This window comes from Xyrauchen texanus, chromosome 23 (genome assembly GCF_025860055.1).
Source record: "Xyrauchen texanus isolate HMW12.3.18 chromosome 23, RBS_HiC_50CHRs, whole genome shotgun sequence".
In the NCBI taxonomy this organism is placed as follows: domain Eukaryota; kingdom Metazoa; phylum Chordata; class Actinopteri; order Cypriniformes; family Catostomidae; genus Xyrauchen; species Xyrauchen texanus.
In genome coordinates, this window is record NC_068298.1 from 11,118,082 (window position 1) to 11,144,114 (window position 26,033).

General features: G+C 36.9%; 1 protein-coding gene across 1 annotated transcript; it reads left to right on the forward strand.

Annotated features, from left to right (window-relative positions):
* The first annotated feature begins 253 nt into the window (after window positions 1-253).
* On the forward strand, window positions 254-24,667 carry kctd16a (potassium channel tetramerization domain containing 16a). Its single transcript, XM_052154841.1, has 3 exons — window positions 254-368; window positions 667-1,479; window positions 24,068-24,667. Exons 1-3 carry the CDS (start codon window positions 344-346, stop codon window positions 24,499-24,501), a joined length of 1,272 nt encoding a protein of 423 aa, XP_052010801.1. The 5' UTR covers window positions 254-343; the 3' UTR covers window positions 24,502-24,667.
* The last annotated feature ends 1,366 nt before the right edge of the window (window positions 24,668-26,033 follow it).

A 26,033-nucleotide genomic window follows, 5' to 3' on the forward strand; every position in this document is an offset into this window, starting at 1 on the left:
AGCTGTCATTTTCCTTTAAGATGATGTAAGGCTCATCTCCCTAAGAATGGTCTCCCTCCCCCGTCTCTCCAAGCCTCTCACTGCACGCTGCATTCATTCGCACTCTACACTGCTGATGCTCTGGAGTGCAAGGATGCACAAACTTCCTAATGCACCCTCATTTCCAACTGGAGATCCTTTTACTGGAATGTTCTTTGAAATGCTGGCTGGGTGTCATATATGTGTACACTAACAGTTGACACTGCTGATCAGAGGAAATTTCCTCAGAAGGAAGTTGAAGCTGTCTGGTTGGTGCAGTTTTAACCTTTATCACCAGAACTTGGACTGAAGAACTGGTGGTTACATGAGATGCAGTTTTGTCCTCTTGGGTGAGCGCTTTTCTATTTCTACCTTTTTATTAATGACAGAAGCTATGTTGGTTCGTTAGGCACTATAGATCATCTGGCAATAAAGGCCCATATAAATGTATGGGTGAGGACTAAAAATCTGATGGAATCGTTTTGATGTCCTCATAATTTTAAGCAGGTCTAAAAAATGTGCACAACACGATATTGCCTTAGATGGACCATGGACATCTAAGAGTGGGCAGGTTATGTTCCTCTTGACTTTTTGCTCACTAAATACAAATACAAAACTTTTCAATATTTGCTTTTGTATTTTTTGAAGTGTGCTACACCAATATGGCACTGACTGAAAACTGCAGGACTTATCATTCGCCCAAGGACACTGGATGTGCTCAGAGTTGCTCTTCGGATGTGGTTGAGCTCAATGTGGGTGGACAGGTGTACTACACTCGCTATGCCACCCTCACTAGTGTGCCAAACTCACTGCTGGGGAAATTATTCTCCAATAAAAAGGACATCTCCAACGACCTGTCCCAGGACATCAAGGGTCGCTACTTTATCGACAGGGACGGCTTTCTATTTCGATACGTGTTGGACTATCTCCGAGATAAGAACGTCGTCCTGCCGGACTATTTTCCAGAGAAAGGGAGACTGAAAAAGGAGGCTGAGTTCTTCCAGCTGCCCGAACTCGTCAAAATCCTCACACCAGATGAATATAATCATAGTGATTTTGACGACGCGTCCCAGGGAAGCGACCAGAGATTGTTCCCTTCGTCTCACCTGGAGGCGCGCGACAGGCGCTATGGCTTCCTCACGGTGGGATACAAGAGCTCGTGCGGGAGGGACATCGATACCAAAACTAGAGGAATACCCAAAATCTTCATTTGCGGAAGGGTTGGTCTGGCTAAAGAAGTTTTCGGAGACACTTTAAATGAGAACAGGGACCCCGAACGGCCACCTGAACGATACACATCTCAGTTTTACTTCAAGTTTCGCCACCTGGAGCGCGCGTTTGATATGCTCGCGGAGAGCGGATTCCGCGTTGTCGCGTGCAATCCATCAATCACAACATCTCTTCACAACAGACCAACAGATGACAGATTCTTGTCCAATAATACAGAATATGTCTTTTACCGTAAGTACAGTTTATTTCAGTGTTTAAATATAATAAATAAGTTATAAATTACATGGTTCAAGTGCATTTAATTTAAAGACACATGCTGTAGGTGTCAACGCTTTTTTCAGCCACCACTAGGTGGCGTACTCATATACATAGCTCAGTTCTATTCAGTTTAATTCTATAATAACTCAGTTATCTGTCTCAAACTGCATTCTTTTTTAAAGATAAGCTTGTACGTCTTACATAATTAAATATTGAAAATCGTAGACTGTATGGAGTTATCCCACTCTTCCTTACTTCTCAGAAAAGGTTCAGAAGAATCAATTAATCTGTTAGAGAGAGAGAGAGATAGAGAGAGAGAGAGAGAGAGAGAGAGAGAGAGAGAGAGAGGGGCTTTTGAGCCATTGCAGATGTTGACAATTCCCTCAAGTAAAGCTCTCAGGGAGATGAGCAGAGTGTGAATATTTGAGTAATCTACCATTTTCCTTTATTTAAGTGCATGTGCTTCATCTCATTTAGATATACAGTTGTTTTCATGCACATGCCTTCATTAGTGGTTCATTTGGCTCGCAGTTGTCTTAAACGTGAGAGATGTTGCCGCATATGGCCATTTAAAAATTACTTTTTTCTTAATTCCCCTTGAAATAGTCCCCTTGGAGAAACCTAAAAAGAGTGGGTCTGGCGGGACAGGGGTGCATCTGTAGGACAGTTGGGAGATTTGGGGTTAAAAAACATATGGCTGCTTAATGATTTGTTCACTGTCATCAGTATAATTACTGCAGCTTTCAGCCCCTCCCGTAACCTACACATAATGAGTAAACTTCTAACACATCAAGAGCGTTATGTTGCATTTTATTGAGAAAGCATGTGATAGCCAGGCTCTTGTAGGAAAATAAATCCATACATCTAAGCAGAATTTTATGACAAATTCACAGTAGGCTACTAACATCACAGTTTACCTGTTTTTTTTTTTTTTCCAGGTGATGCCTGTATTTGTATGTAGATTGAGTCTGATCTTTAAGCAGGAATATTTTGAAAAGTGGGGGTGACACATTGTGGCGTGAATCAGTGGAAAGCACTTCCTGCATGTTCCTGCCACGAACAGTACAATTGAATCTAGGACTTGGTGTTATGTATATCCAGTAAGCCAGACTGCTGGTATATCTACACCATATAGCTGCCACTGAATATTTATGTAATATGTCTTGCTATAATTAAAGGTGCTGTATGCGATTTCAGTTTTTTTTTTACATCTACACCCCCTCTCTCTAAAACCCTGCCTTTGAACATGCAAATCATTCACAGGAAGAAAGTACTCTCTGATTGATTAAAAAAAAAATTATTGTCAGGGAACCTAATGTAAAAAATGTGCTTCATGTGATAACATTTAAATGAAATGGATTTAATCAAGTAAAAAATATTATATAACATGTCTACATTAGGTTTAATTACACCCACAAAAGCCATTGTTATGGGGGTAAAGATCAAGTTCAAATAGATTGTTAAGGTAACAACAGAGGGCATCGCCGCCGGCATACTTTTTCAGCCATCTTGGTTCCGGAAGTATTTTCCCATTAATTTTTCCATATGGATTTCATAAAATCCTTCATAAGAATGAACCAAACCAACCATTTTTTTTTATCAGTTTATTATCATCCTTGAGGTCCACTTATAATGTCAGTAAAGTTTTTTTCCTTTTTTTTTTTTTGCACCAAAACAGTCATAATTGAATAATATATGATCATTTTCCACCCTGTCTCTGGCCCTCTGTCTGAAATGCTTGGTTTTAAGCTATCTGGCCATTTAATAGTTAATTGTAAACGGCCACTGTTCTGATTGGCTAATATCAAGCAGCACCTCTAATACAGCCATATTTGAAAAGAAATACAAAGAAATAAACAAGCTTCAAATTATAATCCATAAAACTACATTTCAGGGTTAACACATAACGTACACCCAACATATTTCATCTGAAAGTATCAAAATGTTCACTCAAGCACAGCAAATATTAAACTATTAAACAGGACATTTGAAACAATCGTAAATGAAACTGTATACTCACAGGTCCGGTAGTTTTTAACTGCCCCATCTTTCAATAACAGTTCCTTTGCAAAGCTTGAATCATATTGTGAATGGTTCACAAGCAATACTCGCTGATATGAGCCAAAAACATACAATCCACAATGAAATGTTCTGAATACGCAAACGTAATACAATCCATGGCGATGTTCACTGGTGCTTCATCCCGCTTCAACAGGCCAAAGCAAAGACATTGGTCTTCACATATCACAACTTCCATGTTGGTTTACACACAGAACAGCAGAATGAGATGCGTTTTTAATCCTTGTACACTTAGTGTTTACCTGTCATTTATTTCACACATCAAACATTAGAATTCTGGCATAAATTTAGGGGTCAGACTTAGACAAGTATAATCCGTTTGGTATCTGTGGACAGGGGACGAAATGTTCTCATCAGTAAAAAAAAAAATCTTGAATGGGCCAGATGATGATGATGATCTTCAAATCTAGTGATGTGCACATGTTTGTTTGATGGGTAGGTTTAGGTTTATAATTAGAAAATATAATTAGCCTGATGTGAAATCAGTGGAAGGCTATGAGAGATCACTAATAGAGTCAAATAAACCTGCATGTGTGTGTGCATGCATATGTTTTCTGCATTATGGTTGATTTATAGTCTCACCCATTAATTTACTGTATGTATGATTGTGTTCTGCATTGTGTCTGATTTACTGATTTTTATTTGGCAAATCATTTTTTTTTTTTTAGCATTTCCCATTAATTTCCTATGTTGGGTCAAAATTGACCCAACATAGGAAACGTGTTACTTATTTTATTTTTATTTTTTAAAACCAATTATACTTATTGAATCAAGTCCAGATTCTTTTTTGTGTGTTTGTGTTCAGATAGAAAGTGAATTAAAAGTCATCTAGTCTTGTAACACTCAGATTAAGAATACAAATGAAAATGGGTAAAACATATACCCTAGGGGTGCATGAGGGTAAAAAGTTGCACTTGTACTGCTGTTAAAATGTGGTGCACGTTGCTGGAAATGCATAGAAATTATCTAAGACATCCATATAGTGCATGTTTACAAAAGACTAACAATTAAAACTATCACTGATAATATGGTCCAGAATGCCTTCAAAACAGCAAGACACAGCACAGCTGAATGAAATTGAATGGAGGTCTCCTTTTTAGGGCTATAACTTGACATCGTACCTTTTAAAAGAGCCACGAGAAGCATGATAAAGGTAAAGCCGTTCATCTAGTGTAGAAAAACAGGCAGGTACATGAAGGTGTCCTGTATAAGTCCTCTTTGCTGTAGATGAATCTCCCATGACTGTCCCTCAAATGTGACTGACTGTAAGCACCAGTGGGCTGGGCCAAGGGTGCAATTCTGAAAAATAGGCATTGATGTCTTGCTGAAGAGGTATTCATATGCAGATGTATTTGGTCCTTGTGAGGTCACAAGTTCCACAAATTCAAAATGGGCTGTTTATAGAGCCTGGTTTAAATAAATGATATTTTTCTATTAAGGAGTAAATTTTCAGTTCTAAATCTTACAGTATGTTTTTATAGTACAATTAAATTGTATAAGTCAAAAGATCAAGGAAAATGTTATTCATCATGTCATGACCCCTTTAAAGTCTTTCATGAGGAAATTAACTTCAATCCCCTGAAGTATTACAAAAGATGTAATCAAATTAAGGCTACATCTACATTAATCCATATACATTTGAAAATTGTGTTTTCATTTTTGTAATACTCTCTGTCTCTAGTACACTGGCTTTTTCATGCATTTTTCAAAAGTTGCTTTTCACACTGAAAGTATGAAAATGCTTAAATCCAAATACAGTGCTAGCGAAAAATTGCTGTTGCATGTATGGTCTGATACGCAAGTGTTCTCGTGTTCTGTCGCCGGACACCAATTCTAAGTAACTTTCCATTGCCTTTGAATGAATGCAATGTGAATGTTGTACAAAGTAACATTTATCTTTAACAATGCTATCAAAGTGAATATCAGGCACAACAGCAGCGCTATAACATGGGCCGCCATCTTGATTTTTTTGGATGAATGGATTACATGACTTCGTCACATGACAACAAATACGTCATCGTTTTCAGATATATCCATTTTCCCAGTCCACACTACAACACAAAACTGTTTTAAATGTATCCACTTAGGAGAGCATTTTCAAAAAGCTCTGTTTTCTCTGACAAAAACGCTGTGTCAGTGTGGCCGTAAGGCCAAAATGTAGAGAAAAATGTAATTAGTATTAGTGTGGACGTGGCCTAAAACAATGGTAAAATATAAAACTTTTTATATAAAAATGTTGTTTATCAGTACAGAAATTTTATATTTAAATTTTATTGCTAAATATTCTGATATTTGCACATATACTAGCAGTTTCAGAGAGCAGGATGACCGACTCAATCGCATCATTCACAGTGCATTGCAAAGCTTGTTTGGTACACATTGTTGGCCACATTTCTCTGATTGATGGAATTTTGGAAGCTAACTGTTGTGCTCCATCGCATGCTACCACTAAAAAAAAATAATAAATAAATAAAAAAGGCTGGGGCACTTCCCTGACTCTTTTTAGCTGTTTACAGAGTCAAGGACACCAATTTCTCTGGACACCATTTCAATGTTACTGTATGTGTCATGCATTTCAGACATTTTATATGTGAAATAAAAAAAACACTAACAGCAACCATAGGGCATAAAGTTCAGAAAAAAATGTTCTCTTACAAGCCTTGGTTTCCATAATCATGATGTAATTCTTATCAGATCATGTATTTTTCTATCAATTTACATTTCACAAAATTATACAAATGACATATTTGTGCTCCAACCTGTATGTACAGTTCTGTTTACAGCAGGACTGTTAGGTTATTGTTTCTCTTCTGAGTTTGTTAGCTCTTGAATCAGTTGCTTTTTACAGGCCTGACTGCCATCTCCTGTGCTGTTACTTCTCAGAACATCACAGACATGACACATTTGACCAATTTAGACGGCCCAAGAGATTTGTAATATATAATTTGTGGTCAAAGGGTTCGCTCTCTTTCTCTTTTTTACACTTCCATACGGCTCCTTGATTATTTTTTCTCTCACTCACTTATTTTACTCTCTATCTCACTTGCTCCTTTATCATCATTCTCCATGCTTATTTACTTTACAAGCAGTTTTTGTTCCGATTGCTGATAGAATGCTGCATGAGTGTTTGTAGGCTTCTTATCATTACTTATACTCACATAATTCATAATTTTATCCTTTGCCATTTTACCACATACTTTGGGTTGTTCCGCTTTTCTACTGTTTCAAATGTGTGTATTTACCACATGCACCCGTTCTTTCTCTTTTTTTCTTTTCCCACTTGTCTACATCTCGTATCTCGACTGCGTGCATTCGTTTTCTCCACTGTGTTTTACATGGTTTATTGCATCAATCTCAAACATCTGCTGATCAGGAACCACATTGAACCACATCGATCTCAAACCCTAGCTGCGTAAGAACAACCATAACAACAAACAAATGTGGTAAGTCATGGCATCCTCTCTTTTTATTTCTTCCTGCATTGCATGCCACATGTTTACAATAGCTTCTTCCATCAGCAGTGAGGGATTCACATGTGATAAATGTAAGGAATTAGTCAGCCGGACAGAGAAGGTTAAAGGAGTTAGAGACACGCATCCGAACACTAGTGGAGGCCAGTGAGAAAGAGAAGCCGGTAGATACTGTTTCAGATGCAGGTAGTACAGCGAGCAACACACACTTTGGTTCCGGCTGTAGTGCCCCTGCAGCAGGTAATTTGGGTGACGTCTCGGCATACTTGCTCAGCAAAGCGACACCACTCTAACGTTCCTGTTAGGGTTTTCAATTGATACTCCCCACTCAGTGATGCACCCACTGAGAAACATGTTGAAAGAGGCTTAATAATGGGTGATTCTATTGTAAGGAACGTGGAAATAGAGACACCAGACACCATTGTTAAATAAATTTCCGGGGCTCGAGTGATACGATGTCAGATACTGTAAGATGCTCTAGCCCCCTCCCTGTTCGTCATAGTGATGAGGATTAGAGTAGATTAGTGTCACTGAACGGCTGGATATCTGAGTGGTGTCCGGAGAATAGCATAAGATTTATAGACAATTGGAAGAGTTTTTGGGGTAGACCTGACCTGCTAAGGAGAGACAGACTCCATCCCTCCAGTGAAGGTGCCGCTGTCCTCTCTAATAATTTGGCTCATAGTCTTGTCTTAATAGTGATAGTATTTGTCTAAATGGGGCTGTGACAGGGCGGAGGGCGGGGCCGGGTCGTGATTATACACACCCGGTCCCTTATCAGGCTAATTAAGCCTCCGAGAGGGATAAAGGCCGACTGCGGAAGGTGGTGCGACAAGAGAGAGATAGTTTACGGTCAACTGACCAACATGTGTGTTTGTGTCTTTTGTTTAAGTTTCTCATTAAAGTATTATTTATATTGCCAAGCTGGTTCTCACCTCCTCCTTTCCATTGAACTGGGGCCCAGGTCAGGATGCAGACAAACTGGTTAATCCGAACGTCTGCTAACTGCCTTGAAACATCACACAGGTCACATAAACTACACATAGAGACCGGATCACCTAGATGTCATATATAGACTGTGTCTGTTCCCCGAACAACCAAACACAAACCCCTCACTAAATAATTTAGACAAAATGTGATTAAGGTCAAATTTGAAAAAACAAAAACTAAAAAAATTAAGATAAACATCATATAAAGCCAGGGCTACTAAACATTAGATCTCTTTCTACCATAACACTAATTGTAAACAGAATTATTACAGATCATAATTTGGATGCGCTCTGTTTGAATGAAATCTGGCTTAAACCAGATGAATAGGCTATATTAGTTTAAATGAATCCACTCCCCCAGAATATTGTTATAAACATGAACCTCATCTGAAGGGTTGAGGAGGAGGTGTTGCTACAATTTACAGTGAAGGTTTTGTTACTCAGAGGACAGGACATAAGTTTAAGTTTTTTGAACTAATAATGCTTAATGTGACACCGTCAGATATAAATAAAAAATCTCTGTTGTCTTTTGCCCTTGTAACATAATATAGATCACACAGGCCGTACTCAGATTTCCTTGGTGAATTTGCCATTTTTTTTTTTACCAGATCTATTAGTTAATATAAATCTTTAATTGTTTGTGACTTCACCATTCACACTGATAATGAAAATTACACATTGGGATTAGCATTTATCGATATTCTCAGCTCTCTTGGATGTGACAGGACCAACTCATCACCATAATCATACACTAGATTTAATTCTGTCATATGGAGTTGATGTTGATACTATAGAAATTCTACTGCATAGCGATGACATCTCAGATCATTAACTTGTGTCTTGTTTGCTGCGATGAGCTAATGTCACACAATCTACACCACGCTATCATTCAGGTAGAACTATTCCTTCGACCATTAAAGATAGCTTCACTATTAATCTTCCAGAATTGTCTCACACACTCAGTAAGCCAAAAAATCTAGAAGAACTTGATTTAATAACAGAAAATATTAAAACAGCCTTCTCTAGCACTCTTGATAGTGTCACCCGACTTCGATGAAAGAAAATTCAAGAAAAAAGCCCTGCACCATGGTACCATGATCACACTCATGCTCTCAAGAGAGCAGCTCGGAAAATGGAGCACATGTGGAAGAATACAAAATTAGAGGTATTTTGCGGTGCATGGAAGGATAGTGTCTGTAGCTAGACAGGCACTAACAGCTGCCAGGTCAGCATATTTTAGCAAACTCATAGAAAATAACCACACCAATCCTAGGTGTTTATTCAGTTCTGTGGCTAAATTGGTTAGGAATATAGCATCAACTGAACCAGATATACCATTGCAGCACAATAGTAATGACTTCATGAATTTCTTTACTGATAAAATTGGAATAATCATAAATAATATTGGAATTATGCAGTAAACTGACACAGCACCTCAGAAAAGAGTGTCTCATAATTTTCCGCACAAGCAATTCCAATCTTTCGCTGTCATAGGTCATAAAGAGCTAACAAAACTTGTCAAAAAAATCAAAAGCCACAATATGTATGTTAGATCCAATACCAACTATGCTCTTAAAAGAGGTATTCCCTGTAATCTCAGAACCTCTTTTTAATACTATTAACTCCTAGCTATCCTTTGGACATGTCCCAAGAAACTTTATAATGGCAGTTATCAAACTGCTTAGTAAGAAACCACAACTTGATCTATGAGAATTGGCTAATTACAGGCTGATTCCAAATCTATGTCGTAGATACTAGAAAAGGTATTTTCTTCCAAACTTTGTACATTTCTATAGAGAAATTATATATATGAACAATTTCAGTCAGGATTTAGGCCTCATCACAGTATGGAGACTACACTTATCAGAGTTACTACGTAATTACTTGCTCTAATAATCTGATTGTGGCTGCATTTATTTTCTAGTGCTTTTAGATCTTAGTGCTGCCTTCGACACGATAGATCACAACATTCTCTTGAATAGGCTGGAGAATAATGTTGGCATTAGTGGACTTGCATTAGCATGGTTTAGGTCCTATTTATCAGAATACTACCACTTTGTATGTGTAAACGAAGAATTGTCAAATCAAACCAAAGTTAAGTATGCAGTGCCACAAGGATCAGTTTTAGGGCCTCTGCTTTTATTCTTATACATGCTTCCCCTGGGAGATATTATCAGGAATCATGAAATAAGTTTCCACTGTAATGCTGAATATACCCAAATTTATAGATCTTCTAATCCCATCGAAAATTCACAATTCTCCAAATTAACAGTGTATCAATGAAATCAAAGATTGGATGACCAAAAACCTCTAAAAATAAGCAGCTAACATATAATTTGACTCTCGATGGATGTACTGTTACATAGTCTTCTACAGTGAAGAACTTGGGTGTTATATTGCTGATGACGAAAAACGAATGAATGCGTTCATGACCTCCTGACTAGATTATTGTAATGCATTACCAGGAGGATGTCCTGCAAATGTAATAAATTAACTTCAATTGGTTCAAAATGCAGCTGCCAGAGTGCTGACTATAAATACGATCATATTAGAAATATGATCATATTAGCCCCATTTCATCATTGTTACATTGGCTACCTGTTAAATTTCTTATTAATTTAAAAATTCTGTTAACTACATACAAAGCTTTGAATGGTGTAGCTCCACAGTACTTAAGTGACCTTCTGACATGCTATATTCCATGACATTCATTACGATCACAAAATTCTGGCATATTAATAGTTTCTAGAATATCAAAATCCACAAAAAGAGGTAAATTCTTTAGTTTACTCCTACACTATGGAATAGTCTCCCTAACACTGTTCGGGATGCAGACACACTCACTCAGTTTAAGTCTAGACTAAAGATTCAGCTAGTATTTAGCCAGGTATACACCTAATATATCCATCAGCTCACAATTAGGCTGCTTTAGTTAGATATGCTGGAAACAGAAACATATTTTATGATCTATAACTCTGCATACAATTTAATGACATCTATGCTAATATTATTCTATTTGTTTCCATTCATATCCTGAGGTTACCAGAGCTGGCCAGATCCATCTCCATTCCTGCTTGGTCTCAGACTCCACTGCTATATGTCTCTGAGTGATGACGACGAAATGCAGCCGGTGCCAGACATCACTTCAGTCTTTTATGATGGACTTCAGAGGATGAACTGATGCCAATTCCAACTCTAAGACATCAGATACTTCATATGGCTCTGCCTGAACTTCGGATTTAGGATTGACCCCACTGAACCTCACTGAAATGTCCTGCCGGTTGAACTGCGATGCACCTAATTGATCTCTGTAGTCCATCAGTAGTTAGGTGATGCAGGCACTCTTGAAATGGAATACATTGACCATCATTTAATTGCCAACCAAAGCCTTCATTAGACAACTAACAAAGGACATTGCATCTATGTGAACTTCTGCAGTTAATCCAGGATGGACTTCAAAGACATTGTTCATTAATCTTACAGTTGATAAAAAAAATGATTTTTAAACTCTGGAACTTAAAGGAATAGTTCAACAAAAATTAAACATTTGTGGATAATGTACTCACCCTCAGGCCATCCAAGTTGTATCTGAGTTTCTTTCTTCATCAAAACTTGATTTTTTGACGGTCCAAAATGCATATTTAGGTTGCATCAAAATAATCCTCACAACTCCTGTCTACAAATAAAGTTCTTCTGAACCCAAACGATTGATTATTTTTAGAATCAAAATAATACTCTTATACTTTTTAACTACAAATGTTTGCTTCCGTGCATCTCTGTGACGCACGCTGATGAGAGGTGTATTCGGGCTCAAATAGGTAGGGTTGGGCGAAAAACTCCATCTTCTCTTCTCTTCTCTTCTAAAATCATAATCCTCCAACATCAGGCTTGTTCGTTTTTGACTGTTTTGGTTTGTGAACGGCACTTGGTCTGTGGTCTGTGCAAGTTTCTCTTGTAAACAATGACGCACTTCCTGCCTCTTCCACCACGTGAAGTGTGACCATACCAACGAGCTTACATCAACCCTCTCATGAACGTGCATCACAGATATGAACGGAAGTGAACATTTGTGGTTAAAAGTATATAAGTATTGTTTTGTTTCTAAAAATAATCAATCGTTTGGGTTCAGAGGAAGTTTATTTGTTGACTGGAGTCCTGTGGATTATTTGGTGCACTCTAAATATGCATTTTGGACTGTCAAAAATGTTTGTACATTCACTTGCATTGTTTAAAAGGCCTGAAATGAAATCCTAGAAATCTTAAATTCTGTTTTTATGAAGAAAGAAACTCAGATACATCTTGGATGGCCTGAGGATGAGTAAATTCTTAGCAAATTTTCATTTTTGGGTGAACCATTCTTTAAAACTTACTTAGTTTACTAATCTTCCCTCTGGGGTCGGAGGACGCGCCAGCGCATCCTGCTGGATATTTTCGTCATTACAGCGGAAACAATTTAAAATACTCCATCATTTTTGGGTATACAGATAAGTGTAAGACATCATTAGAGACTATAAAGGGTCTACTTTTATTTGTGTACACTCACAATAACAACAAAACCTTGTGCTTTTGTAAAATAAAGAAAATTAAAAGGGTGAGATTTCAGCAGTCTCTGTGTTCATGAGCATATTTCAGAAACACGTCACTAAAATTAACTGAAACTCCGCAAATAATTATCACACAAACATGAAACATATGTCTAAAGAAAGATTAAAATGTCTACTTTTAAATAAAACAATTCAAATGTAAAACAATGTCTCCTGCAATGCAATCTGTTTGAAACAAAGCGATGTACAGTTTTTTACCGGTCCATCTAATTATCTGTAATGTGATCACACCCACCAGCAGAGCGCGCCATTCATACGCTAATGTGCTGAGACGATCAACGCAAATGTACACGTCCCCGACGGTGAGGTTTAATGTAACTTTTCTGCGTGTTTGTAACGATACACAGGCGATGAAACTCCAGAATATTAAGGGAGAGCTAACATTTTCCTCAGAAGAAGAGCAGGACTCTGATGAACGTTTGTATTTTGAAAAGAGACTTGATCCAGCCGAGGATGCAATTTCAGACGAGTAAGTAATTTAGTTTTCTTTAGTTGACATGCTATTTTAAATACACATGTACATATTTTACTAGTGGGTCTGTTTCCAGACAGGATTCAGAGTATTGACATTTGAAATATGACTCCTAATAAGCACGTTTTAATTACATTTAAATGCTGTTTCGGCTAAATTAGGTATTTAATTTGTATGCTGTATAATATTAATATGGTATGTAATATGATATGATATATAAATAATATGAATATTTAGATTATATTTTATCTAGTGTTTATAATGCCTCATTATCATCAACATAGCTTGTGCTTGCAAATATGTGTTCTGGTTAAATTAGGAAAATGCACTTTAAATATGCCCATATTAGAAAATCAGCATATTATAATGATATCTGAAGGATCATGTGACACTGAAGACTGCAGTAATGATGCTGAAAATTCTGCTTTGATCACAAATTGCATTTTACAATATATTTAAATAGAAAACGGTTCTTTTAAATTGTAAAAAGAGTTCACAATATCAAGTTTTTTACTGTATTTTGGATCAAATAAATGCAGTCTTGGTGAGCAGAAGAGACTTTTAAATGGTAGTGTAGGTCTAAAATTAAGTAAAGTCTTAATGTAAAGAAAATATATAGTCAGATTACCTCCTTTAACTTAAAACTTGATTTAGATTATTAAATCTCCTCACATTCATTCTCTATCCCTCATTGATAGGCCCAGGGGATCGTCTTTTGTCTCTCAGGTGTGAATTACAATCCATATTCATGATCATTCACGCCTCCTCGCATTTGACCTTTCAACCCTAAAATTGTCTTACAAAAGTTAAATTACTATATTGTTTTGTATGAAAGAGTGATCAGGATGGTTTGCACATCATTTTGTAGCAAAAGCTCTAGGCTACAAGATCCAAAGGCTTGTGGACAAATGTTTAGTATGTTTTATGGCCTTATTTCAGTGACTTAAAATTTTTGTTTTTTCAAAAACCGTGCATAAATGTTATTTTCTAAAAAATACAAACATGTACACACATGTTGCTCACATATTATTGTAGCCCAGTTTGTGCTGAATACAGTGTTATCAGACTTTAGCCATTAATATGTTTTTCAGCAACTGAAAAAAGCACAAATGTCAAGGCATGTCAAAACTTCTCCATGGCCCAAAATACCCTCAGACCCCAGAGGGTTAAACCATGACCTGCACTGCTCATAAATAACTAATATTGGCATTATATTCATGCTTGTTAGCCAGAGGGGAACTGGGCCCCACAGTGAGTCTGGTTTCTCCCAAAGTTATTTTTCTCCATGAAACAATATCTTATGGAGTTTTGTGTTCCTTGCCACAGTCGCCTTCAGCTTGCTCACAGGGGTTCTAAATACAATTATTATTTAATTATTACATTTGTATACACATTTTACAATCATATTTAGTAAAACTGCACAATGATGACTCTAAGACTTTATACATTTTACAGTTTCATTTTTTGTTAATGCATGATTTTCTATAAAGCATGCCTTCTATAGGTTGTTGATATTTGTTTTCTACATTATTTATACAACTGCTCAGTTTTGTCTCTGTATTAATTCATATTCATGATATATGGCAAAAGATCACAGCCACCATGATTTCTGCTAAGCAGAGAAATAAACTGCCTAAGCATTATGCAATGCATAAACCTCTCACGCATGTTCAGATTTCAAAGCTGAATTCAGATGGAACTTTTTTACTGTTTTTTTTTTTTTTTTAACCTTTCTTTATTTATTGCATGCATCAAACGTGGCATTCAATTTTGACCTTGAATTGTGACCCTTGTTGTAAGGCTCAGAGATCTAAATAGTTTAAATTCCAAACACATTGCACATTGAAGATGAAAAGTCCAGATTATGTAAAATATGTAAAAAATAAAATGTCTTCCTCTGAAAAGTTAATACAACACAAGAATAGATAATGAAATATTTGGCCTTTCATCATGCATGTAGATGATGATTTTGAGTGAATGATTTTAGTATTTTTTTTCTCATGAAAGCATGACATTTTGCTGTTTAGATCATTATCAGTACAATAACAATTCATCATCAAGTTGATGGGTCTTTCCTTATTCTTTTGACCATTAAGCACCAAAACAGAGTAGCTAATTATTTACTTCTCAATCCTGCTTGCAAGCTTTAAAATTAGAAAGCTGCCAAATGTTTCTTAAGGTCACCTTCTCTGCTACTTAATAAGATTGATAATCAATTAAATGTTTTGTTGTCTTAAGTTGATGCTAAGTGAATAATTGTCTCTAAATTCAAAACCTAGAATCTAGTTTAGATTCTCACACTACATGATTTTGTATTTCATGTAACACAACATCGTGACACAGCCTGTCACATTGTTTCCAGACCAGTGCAGCTTTCACATTAGTAGGGGAGAGTCAAGTGTGGTTCATGGATTGTATTAGGCCCACAGCACACAGTTTCCAAGCTGGGCAACTAAGATTGTCAAAATATGCCATGGTGAGAGAGCGTAAGACAAAGAGAGAGAGAGAGAGAGAGAGAGAGTAAGACAAAGAAATCTTATTTTGACTACATCCTCCCGGAACCTCATGTGAATATGTAGTTTCTATTATGCCTGTGAATGCAAGTAATTTACCGTCATTATTGAACTGCCACAGAGATGACAGTTGGGTAAAGGAAATCAATCCTGTCACCACTAGGGGATTTAAGATGGGGCAGATACAGACTTCTGAATGGACAGAGCCACAGTCCACCTGAGATGGAAGGTGAATCAAGAACAGAAAGAGATTCACCCAGCAGTCCCAGCCCTACAAGCATGTACACAGATTCCATGCTCAAGAAAAAATACAGAGGCACTGAACTGTGGCTCTAAGCATGGCATTGATGCTTTGCCTGTATTAGAAAAATCCTGCTGCAATTGCTGTTGAGTTTCATTGTAAATCACTTTATATGAATAAGTTATCCAGGTTATTCTGAGCTTATTAATGGGAATTTAGAAACAAATCTTGTAATATACGTACTAAAGATCCTACGTATCTATTAGATTCTTTTATGTACATATTAGGGCTGTCAATCACAAAAAATCTTAATCGAATTAATCAGTTTGAGATTTATTATGAGGGCTTGTTTAAGGACCTGTCAATTTCAACAAGCGTCAGACATTCTATTGTAGTGTCTCGGGTGCGTTGCATCATAAACATAAAATATTTAGGTCACTGTGTCAAGTTAAATATAGTTTAATACTTAGAACACATCTTGAGATTCCTTAGTTCAGATTTGCGCTCCATCAAATGTTTTGAACGCGAGAACGGAACGAATGTCTGTTTTGTGCAGTCTGGTTTTTTGTTCACTGTATAAACTGCGCGTTGTCACACAGCTGAAATTTCAATTACTGCAAGCTTGCATTTCTCAGGAATCTTCCTTATTACAATCCGGGGGCATTGCGATTAATTGCGTAAATTATTTTAACGCCTTATTTTTAATAAAATGAATCGCACTGAATTAACGCGTTAAATCGACAGCCCTTGTACATATACATTCTTTGAATGTTCCAGGATAAATGCAACTTCAGCTCTATTGATAGCAGCTATGACAGCAGGCGTAAAACCATGCAACATTGTGTTTAGAGTAATGGACTTCAATGGAAGTCTATGGGGGAAAACCTTCCATATGGTTTAAAAGCAGATTTTATTTAAAACACGAATATATATTTTTGTGTATAAATATGTTATTTGATATATATTTAAGCTGAGACAATTTAAAGTTGTTTAAACCCCCTTTTCCACCATCGGGCTAATTGGTGCTGAGCTTGGTACGGTACGGTTACAATAGCACATTTACTTGAGCACAGTTCGGCACAGCATAATTATAAAACGTTCTCAGACCGGAATTCACGTTAGCTATCTGTACTCAACAGTTCTTAAGCGTGCTGGTGGAATGGCTTTATAACATGGCAACTCACGATTGTCAATTTAACAACAGCATGGTAACTTATTGCCCTTTTAGTTGTTTCTAGCTTGCTAAGTTTGCTAATATTTGGGTGAAGTTACTAGATAATAAAAGTTAATAAAATAGTGTATGTTTAGTGTACCTACATGATTTTATGAACTTGTATTGTAGTCTTCATTTATTTTTCTAGCTCATTAAAACTCATTATTCTTATATAATATTTTCACATACTCTGATTTCACCGCAGCACAGTGGAAAAAGAAACAGAAACCATGCCAACCCAGATCAGCATGGAATGGTACGTTTTGCGACAAGAACTGCTTGACCCAATGGTGGAAAAGTGTCTTAAATCATCTGTTCAATGAGTACTGTTCAATTAATTCTATTCAGTCATGACAACTCTCTGAAAGATGTAGTATATTAATGTGGGTATGACATATTAATAGGTCTTGGTGGACTATATCTGCTACACCACTGCTGCTGCTGCTGCTGCTGCTGTCGCAGATCAAGTACGGAGACATGCTAGTTGCTACTGCTTAAACATACACAGACATATTGAGTTAAGCATGTGAACATGCTGCTGCTGCTGCTGCACAATTAGAAAAACACAAGACATGCTGCATCAAGCATGTAGGAAATGCTGCTGCACAATTAGACATAAATACAATCCCGACGTAGTAGATCTAAACAACAGATTTCATTACTAAAAATTGTTTCATTTATTTGGTGTTAATGTGATTAAGATATTCATTTGCTAGCATAACCAGTGGACACTTTGGACACTTTAGCCTCACCTAGAAAACAAAATATCAAAACAAGTGGCATCTGCAAACAAATTATGCTAGACCGTTTCTTAAATCTATCTTCACTTTTCTGAGCCATTTTTCCCCATTGACTTTTAACCAGCTGGTACCAACTTTGGATGTATAAAGTCAGACTTGAGCCAGTCTTTTTCATAAGACAATGTCAACTGTTCCAAGATTCTTGCAGCAATGGCTCTTCTTTAGTATTAGATAATACCTGCTCTCCCAACGTCCTCCCTGGTCCACTATTTCCTTCTCCACTACTTAAAAGGGACCACTGTAGTGATGGCAGGGCTTCTGTCATCTCATTGTGGTGGTCTGATTACACCCCATCAGTTCTTTAAGAGGGGTCATGACAGCATTGAGATGGTCTGGGCTCTCCAATCTGTCCATTTGGTACTTCTGCACCACAAACGGAATTGGCCACCTTTAACAAAAGAAAAGAGATTGCAGCTCATTTCAACATCAGTCAGGGGATAATACTGGCATATTGCGTGTAAACTTCCAGCACAAAGCATCTGGATTGCAGAGAAACTGGGACTGGCATGACATGTCCTTGGATAAGGACAATGAGTGCTTATTAAAGCCAACCATGTCAAACCCTTCTAGCACCCCGCCTTATTTCAGATCAGCTCATCTATGATTCGTCAGCTCTTTTTACATTAGGACACCTCATTAGAATTGCGATCAGGCTAGGAGTGGCACGATTTAAATTCTGACTTCTTGAACATATGGTGATTATGGTGATGTCAAGTCAAGGTTGGTATTGACTTTTCACACATGTGGCTCACTACATTACTTGAAAACAGGGTCCACAAAGACGATTTATCTATATGACTGTTTCCCCGCTAGGACAAAATTGGCCTATTAACAAGGAAATAAACATTACCAAACCTCAGGCTATGTCAGATCCATAATGGAGGGTCTTGTATCTCTATTTAGACTTTAATTCTGTAATTTTTTCTGTTTTTTTTTCTTTCTTTTTCTTTTTTTTAATTAGGAGGTTACAGTGAGGCACTTACAATGGAAGTAAATGGGGCCAATTTTTGGAGGGGTTCATTGCAGAAATGTGAAGTTTATAATACTATAAAAGGATTTACATTAATTCTTCTGTTTAAATTTGTGTATTATTTGAGCTGTAAAGTTGTTTAAATCACAGTTTTTGCGGAATTACATTGTCATGGCAACATAGTTTGGGTATATAATAATTTGGGTATAACTTTACACAGAAAAGGTTAGTAAGCGATTCCATCACACTAAAATCCTGTTAACATGCATACTGTTTACATCTTGTGGCTATACTATTTAAACAGTGAGTATTTTAATGTTTACAGATTGGCCCCTTTCACTTCCATTGTAAGTGCCTCAATGTAACCCAGATTTGTACGATTTTTTGTTTGGTAATCATCATTATGCCACAAAACCGGTCGAACCTTGAATTTAATTCTGAATATTCCATTAAGTATCAACTTTATCTCAGATTTTTTTATCTAGAATTCTTCAGGAGGATCTGACATGGGACAAATGTTGGCATACATTAATGGCATTGAGATATACAATGAATTTGGATAGCAAGTCCAAAAATATTCTCTAACACGAATTTGATGAGAAGTGTTTGAATTCATATTGAAATTTTTGACTTAATGTTTTAGACTTTGGTATCTTGGCAAATCTGAGCACAGTTTGTGACATTGCAGAGATCTCTTCTGATCTCAGCACTGTACAAATTTTGTATCAGGTTACTTAAAAAATGTGCTTCATAGAAACATCTAAATTACTGGCTTTAAGACAAAAATGTTATTTAATCTGGATTCAGCAAAGAAAGTAATTTGTATGCATTCAATCAAGTAAATAGATCCTTGAAGTAACAATTGTAGCTTACCCCTTTTTTAGAGTTGTGGAGACACTTGATATTACTCGGGTCTTTTTCGTGGAAAAAATTCTGAGAAACAGCATACTTAAGCAAAAGTCTATTTTTTCTTCTTTTAATCTAATTGCTATCTAAGAGATACAACTGCAACATTAAACACTAACACTTGTTACTGATTTCCATTTGACATAATCCATAATTGATACCATTGTTTTTATAAATTAAACTTCTCTCCAACCTTTAATGCACAGATCCACAGCAAGCACTCATTAGTTGCACCAGCTCAATGCAGGTCTTAATGGAAAAATACTTGCTGCCCTTGCTATATTCCATATTCACATTAGTTGCACAATGTGAGCATTACAGGTTTGAGTGTTAATAAAAAATGCATAGAATTGTGCCACACTATTTTTAGGATTTGAAAGAGGACTCATGCCAAAGCTCCACTGTAGTTAGAGCATATTACATATAAAGCATATTGCTCAGGAGAATCTGGATCTGAAGCACTCTCAGGCATTTAGACTTATTGCATTAAGGGTAGGTGGGTGGGTGCCCCTTGTGATGAGATTGTCTCTGCTGAAGCCCGGTGCTGAATGCACCTCCTAAGCTTGTGTAATTCATGAGAATGCACTCACATACGGTAACTGATTTAGCTCTGCAGACAAGCCGCGGCCATAATGGGCCTGCAATATGATCCCAGCAGCTGTATGCCGCGCTGTAGACTCTTTCAGATGAGAATACTTACAGCGGAAGGGGGTATAAAGCAAAATGCAATACATTTCTTGTCTGACAGATACTGCAGCAATGAGCTTAGTGAGTATTAGTGGTTAACAACACAAGATTAGCCTAATGTCCTGCTGACCAAGGCTATTTGATATTTTCCTCTTACAGTAATCTTGATTAGCCACTGTTGAGGAATCTACTTCCTCCAGTTCTATACCCAAGCTACACTTCAGTACAGTCTGACAGATAATGCCTTATTTATTTTGGGAAATGTGAATTTTTTTTATGTGGATTGGGCATCTGAGGATCACAGTGATTTGAGGAGCACTTTAGTCCAGCTTATTTCGTTTTATGATATTGTTATTGTGCTTTGCTCCAGTATTTTACTTGAGGTCCCATTGGACTGTACCATCTATTTTGAAACAATCTAAGAGCTTCACCGTCAATAAAAGGCCCCTCTTCCCCTTTATATGCTGTGGGGGGAGAAGACGAGAAGAGAAGAGAGGAGAGAGGAGAGGAGAGGAGAAGAAAAGAAAAGAGAAGAGTAGAGAAGAGAATGTGAGGGGAAATTATTTAATTTGAATGCAGGAAATGTGCTGCCTCTTTTGGTGTCAGATTCATGAATTCCCATTAGAAGGCCTCTTAACTTACTCTGTCAACCCAGTGCAATCACACTGCCTCCGATTAGCTTGCTATTACGTTCAGCAGAATGATTTTCTATTTTTTTTGTTATTAATCATTGTAAACAAGCTGCTTTTGGGAACAAACAGAAACTATTGCTGATGACCGTTCTATGCAGATGATGGCTCATAGGTGATAACTATTTTTAATAGTAAGTCAATGGGTATTCATGGTGGTTGGGATGAGAAAATGCAGCAACTATTTAAACTACAATTATACAATCATTTAAAATACAATTATAAACATACGGAAGCTCACACACACACACACACACACACACACACACACACACACACACACACACACACGTAATTATATTGTACGAACTATAGATTCTATCCCCTAACTCTACCCCTAAACCTAACCCTCACAAAAAAACGTTCTAAATTTTTTAATTTTCCAAAAAACACAATTTAGTATTTTTATTTTTAAGCAATTTGATTTTGGGGGACAATATAAATGTCTGCATAAACCAGATTAAAAGCATAATACCCTTGTAATTACCAGTTTGTAACCTCAAAATTTGTCCTCATAAACACCCAAACCTGCTCATTCACACACGCACGCACGCACACACTCACACACACTGGCTTTGATGGGGTCTTTGTTCTGTATGGGTGAATATCACAAAGACATTTCTGGGTCATATTTTAGCCCCAAATCAAAAGAAAACTAAAACTGGTTCAACCTTTCTTCTTCAGCCACTCTCAATGGAAATGTGTCACCTCTCTGTCAGCGCTATAGCATCACAATCAAATTACAAAAGTCATGTTTCCATTCAAGTTACAAATTACATTTATGCAAACAAAATCAGAAAATCACACAATAATTAGCAGGTAAAGTTGCACTTCCATCCAATGTGTTTAAGAGAACAAAATCATCACCTCTGGGAAAACTGGCATGGAATAGATATGTAAATAGAAGTTGAAGCCACCGGCTCATTTATTAAATGTGATACATTTCTACTTGCAGTTTAGAGCACACAGACAAAACACAATCTTCATGTTTGCTTGCATTCAGTAGAAGACAATAATTTTGATGGGCAGGCTATGTCATTTTAGAATAACCAGAGCAACATTAAGATGATATTGATGATATTTTCTGTTCAAATCACAGTATGTGTTCACAGTCACATGGCTAGTTGAGGCACAGTCACATGACTCTTTTGAATAAATTCTAAATTCTATAGGAATATATGATAAATTCCATGTGTTTACATCATAATTTATGCATGTCTTCTTATTGCATAAAAATGTATCCCAAAATCAGCATAATAAACAGGGATCGAAACCCAGCTAATCAGGGTGTTAATATTCAAGATTGGGATGAGAAAAAGGAGCCTCCGTATATTACAAATATTTTTTGTAAATTGAGATTTTAGGGCCTTTATCAAGTATAAGGGTGAATCTAACAAAGCCTGTCAAAAACATGTCACATTTTAACCTCAAATCAAAAGAAAAAAATAAATAATATTTAGCATAAATAAAATTATGCCTGATTTTATGACCATTAAGAAGTTTAGCGTTGTGTAATTATTTTCATCTACATTAAGCATTTTCCTGGTAATTCTCATTAGTGTAATTTGAAAAAATGTCATGCTCATTACTGTAATACATTAATATAAATCATCCTTTCTAGACATTTTTTCCCCATTAAATTCAGAATATATTGAATTAAGTATAACAAATACTACTATAATAAATAAATACTTTTACATAATACAATTTAAACAATTTACTGTTATTTATTGCATTACAGTAATGATAATTCAGGAGTAAAATGTACTTAAAGGTGCATTCAGTAACTTTCTGTTTGTGTCATCTTGGATTTACAGTGAAACAAAGTGGTGTAGATGCAGCATCATTCAAAATCAGCAGTTTTCAGTTACAGATGCCATTGTAGAAATTCACTATTCACAATCAGCCATGATTCATTTAATCCAAGATTGAAAGTGTTCAATAACAAGATGGTTACTGAGATTAAGCGAGTAGAATTCAGCTGGGCATGTGATTCTAAAATGGCAGCCCCCATGATGGCGCCCCTGCCCCATGTAGAATAAAACAGCTTTTACAAGGTTACTGATATGACTGGAGACCTCATCTCATGTGAGTGGTCATGATTTTATACATATGCTTAAAAATTATAGTTCATCTCTTTAGGAGTAAAATGTTTTTAACAGTGAAATAAATACTGAGTGCACTTTTAATCGCCTGGAAAATAATATCACAATGCAAAAATGCTCCTGAAATAGATCTAAAATAGGCTTCATTTCCTTTTCATTACTTTTCTAAATGTTTTATTGGTGAGTGACATGGACATGTTTTTGATAGGTTTTATGATATTCTTCTGGATATTTCTTGCCCAGGATGGAGTGAGAGGTGAGCTGTCTTCATAAACTAAAGGAGCCACCTGGGCTCATAGGCCTTGAGTCACACTGCTATCTGTTTGAGTCAAGGATTCAGTCCTCGGTGGTTTTACAAAATATCTTTGTCCAAAAAACAAAACAGATCAATATATACTGTATAGTTCAATCAGCAATGTTGCAATGTATTTGTGATGCTCTTTTTCAGGTTTATGAGTTTCATTCTTCAGAGCAAATGGTGCATGCTAAATGCTCTTCTTAATTGCTGGCTTGAGCATTTACTGGGTAAAATGAGATATATCCATGCCATTAGAGAAGCATTGTCTATGCTGGTTGAACTACAGTAATATACTGTAAGGGGAAATGGAAAATATATTTAATTCTCAGTTCTTTAACCTTCGTTATCAGGTTGCATGTGCCCTCTCAACTTCACAGAAACTGATTCCTCTGTGATCTGATACCTATAATGACTTCCCATTTATCTTCTGAAACTTCTCATATCATTTTGGCTGTTTTGGAGTAGATTTGTGTTGTGATATGTATTGATGACATTTGTGGGTTTTTGTGGATTTATATTTTGAAGGTGGCCCATCTGGATGGTCTTCGCCTCACTGCGACTGCTGCTGTAAGAGTCACAAGAGCGAGCGTGAAGGTGAAAGTGGCACTTCCTTCAACGAGCTCTCCACTTCCTGTTCCGAGACCCAATCAGAAGCCAGCTCTCCCCAGGAAACCGTCATTGTGCGTCCTGTCAACCGCCAACCCAATATCCAGACCTTGGACCGGCCAGGCAAAAAGGGTCCGACCCCAATTCCCAGGAGAACTGATCTGCTTCGCGTCCGGACCACTGGGCCACGTGATATCATGGCAGGAAAAAGAAAACCGACCAAGGAGAAGCTGACTCCAGAGCAGGAGCTAGAGAAATGCATCCAGGACTTCCGGCGCATTAAAATTCCTGAATGCTTTCCGGAGAGGAAGAACATCTGGCAGTCAGAGCTCTTAAAAAAATATAAGCTCTGAAATGATTTCCTGCGGACTCACTGAGCCTATTAGTTCAACACAATCAAGCTCTCAGTGCATAAGATGACATCATATGCTTTTGCTTCGGTTTAATTGGCTCGTCTGTGCAATCATCCAGCGAGATGCACAAATAACAATTCAGTGTACCTCAAGTGACTCCTAAAAGGACCAGTCCTGTTTTGTCACAAAGCACAATGACATTTAACTCCAATTTCACAGAACCTAGACAAAGCAGACCTCTCAAATGAAAATAGATTGCGTATATACTCTACAAAATAATCACTCTTATTGCCTGTTAATGTTCAAAGTTGGCACAAGGACAGCACTTTTGTACAGTATTCCAACGATGAATTCAACACTATGAGTACTGTAGGACTCGTATGTGAATGTGTTTTGCATTATCTGGTATTGTGTTCAATCGATGGACAGTAGCCTACCACCACAAATCTATCCTTTATTAAAGAGTTTAAAACAGCCCAAAGGAGTATGTTTCCTGCAGTAGACAGATTACAATGCATGTTATTTTACTTACAGAATAATCACTCATATCAATTAGCTCCATGTACTTTATGGTGTGATCTACTTTGTTCACCAAACATCAAACATCACCCAGCCGAAATGCATCAGAGAAGGTTGGATTGAAATATTAGGTCGTTTCTGTTTAGCATTGTGAACTTTTTGCCGAGAATGTTATTTGTTTTTACCTGTGAGTATATGAGGATGTTTTTTGTTCTGAATGTGCAACGAATCATTAAATGAACTGGCTTTAAAGTACAATTTGTTCATTTGAGTTGACATGTTGCAAAGCACAATGTTGCACCTCTAACAGTGCCACATTAGAATAGGCATAGCATTGAAAAAGGTTCCTCGACAGATAAAGCAAGAGCTGGTTGTTTCTTGTTTGTGTCAAATGATAATATGCATGCAAATCAGACAGAAGATGCAAAAAAGTAAATTGTCTCCTCGCGAACAATGTGCCAGGTGACCTTAACCTTCTCTCTGAATTTTGACAGATTATCAGCTTTGCTGAATCTAATGCTAAACTGCCAAACAAATCTCTTTCCCACACCGCTTTCAAAATTCAGCCAATTTCAGATGCAATACTGTGTAATTCCGCTTTTTGCTGCCTGATATAATAGTTTTCTCTTTTCCTGTGAAGGAAATTTGTTGATAAATACATGCATCGCAAGTGCCATTTTTAACTGTCAATTTTTTCCCAAAAGATTCTGCAGTGTTGCTACATCTCATCAACAACAGAGGGACTTTGGGACAGCAGAAGACAGACACATTAAGCATTGTAGACTGTAGCAAAAATGAATCACAAATCTGCTAGAAAGCATAGCAATTTTCTCTCAGTATTACACTGGTGAAGCTAAAGGCATTTCAAATTTTGGATATACTTATACTCGAGAAATGGGATTCATACTATATTTCTGGGAAACCTGGAGGCTCAGATTAGTGGTCAACCGATTTGGGTTTTAAATGGCCTATGCTGTCAGTACAGGCTGACATAATAAAATATCTATATACAA

What these genes read in the sequence shown, in the direction of transcription:
- kctd16a (XM_052154841.1), top strand. Translation starts at nt 344, where the DNA reads ATGAGATGCAGTTTTGTCCTCTTGG. An exon ending in ATGCAGTTTTGTCCTCTTGG is followed by an intron (nt 369 to 666) that starts GTGAGCGCTTTT and finishes TATTTTTTGAAG; the next exon opens with TGTGCTACACCAATATGGCA. An exon ending in TACAGAATATGTCTTTTACC is followed by an intron (nt 1,480 to 24,067) that starts GTAAGTACAGTT and finishes TATATTTTGAAG; the next exon opens with GTGGCCCATCTGGATGGTCT.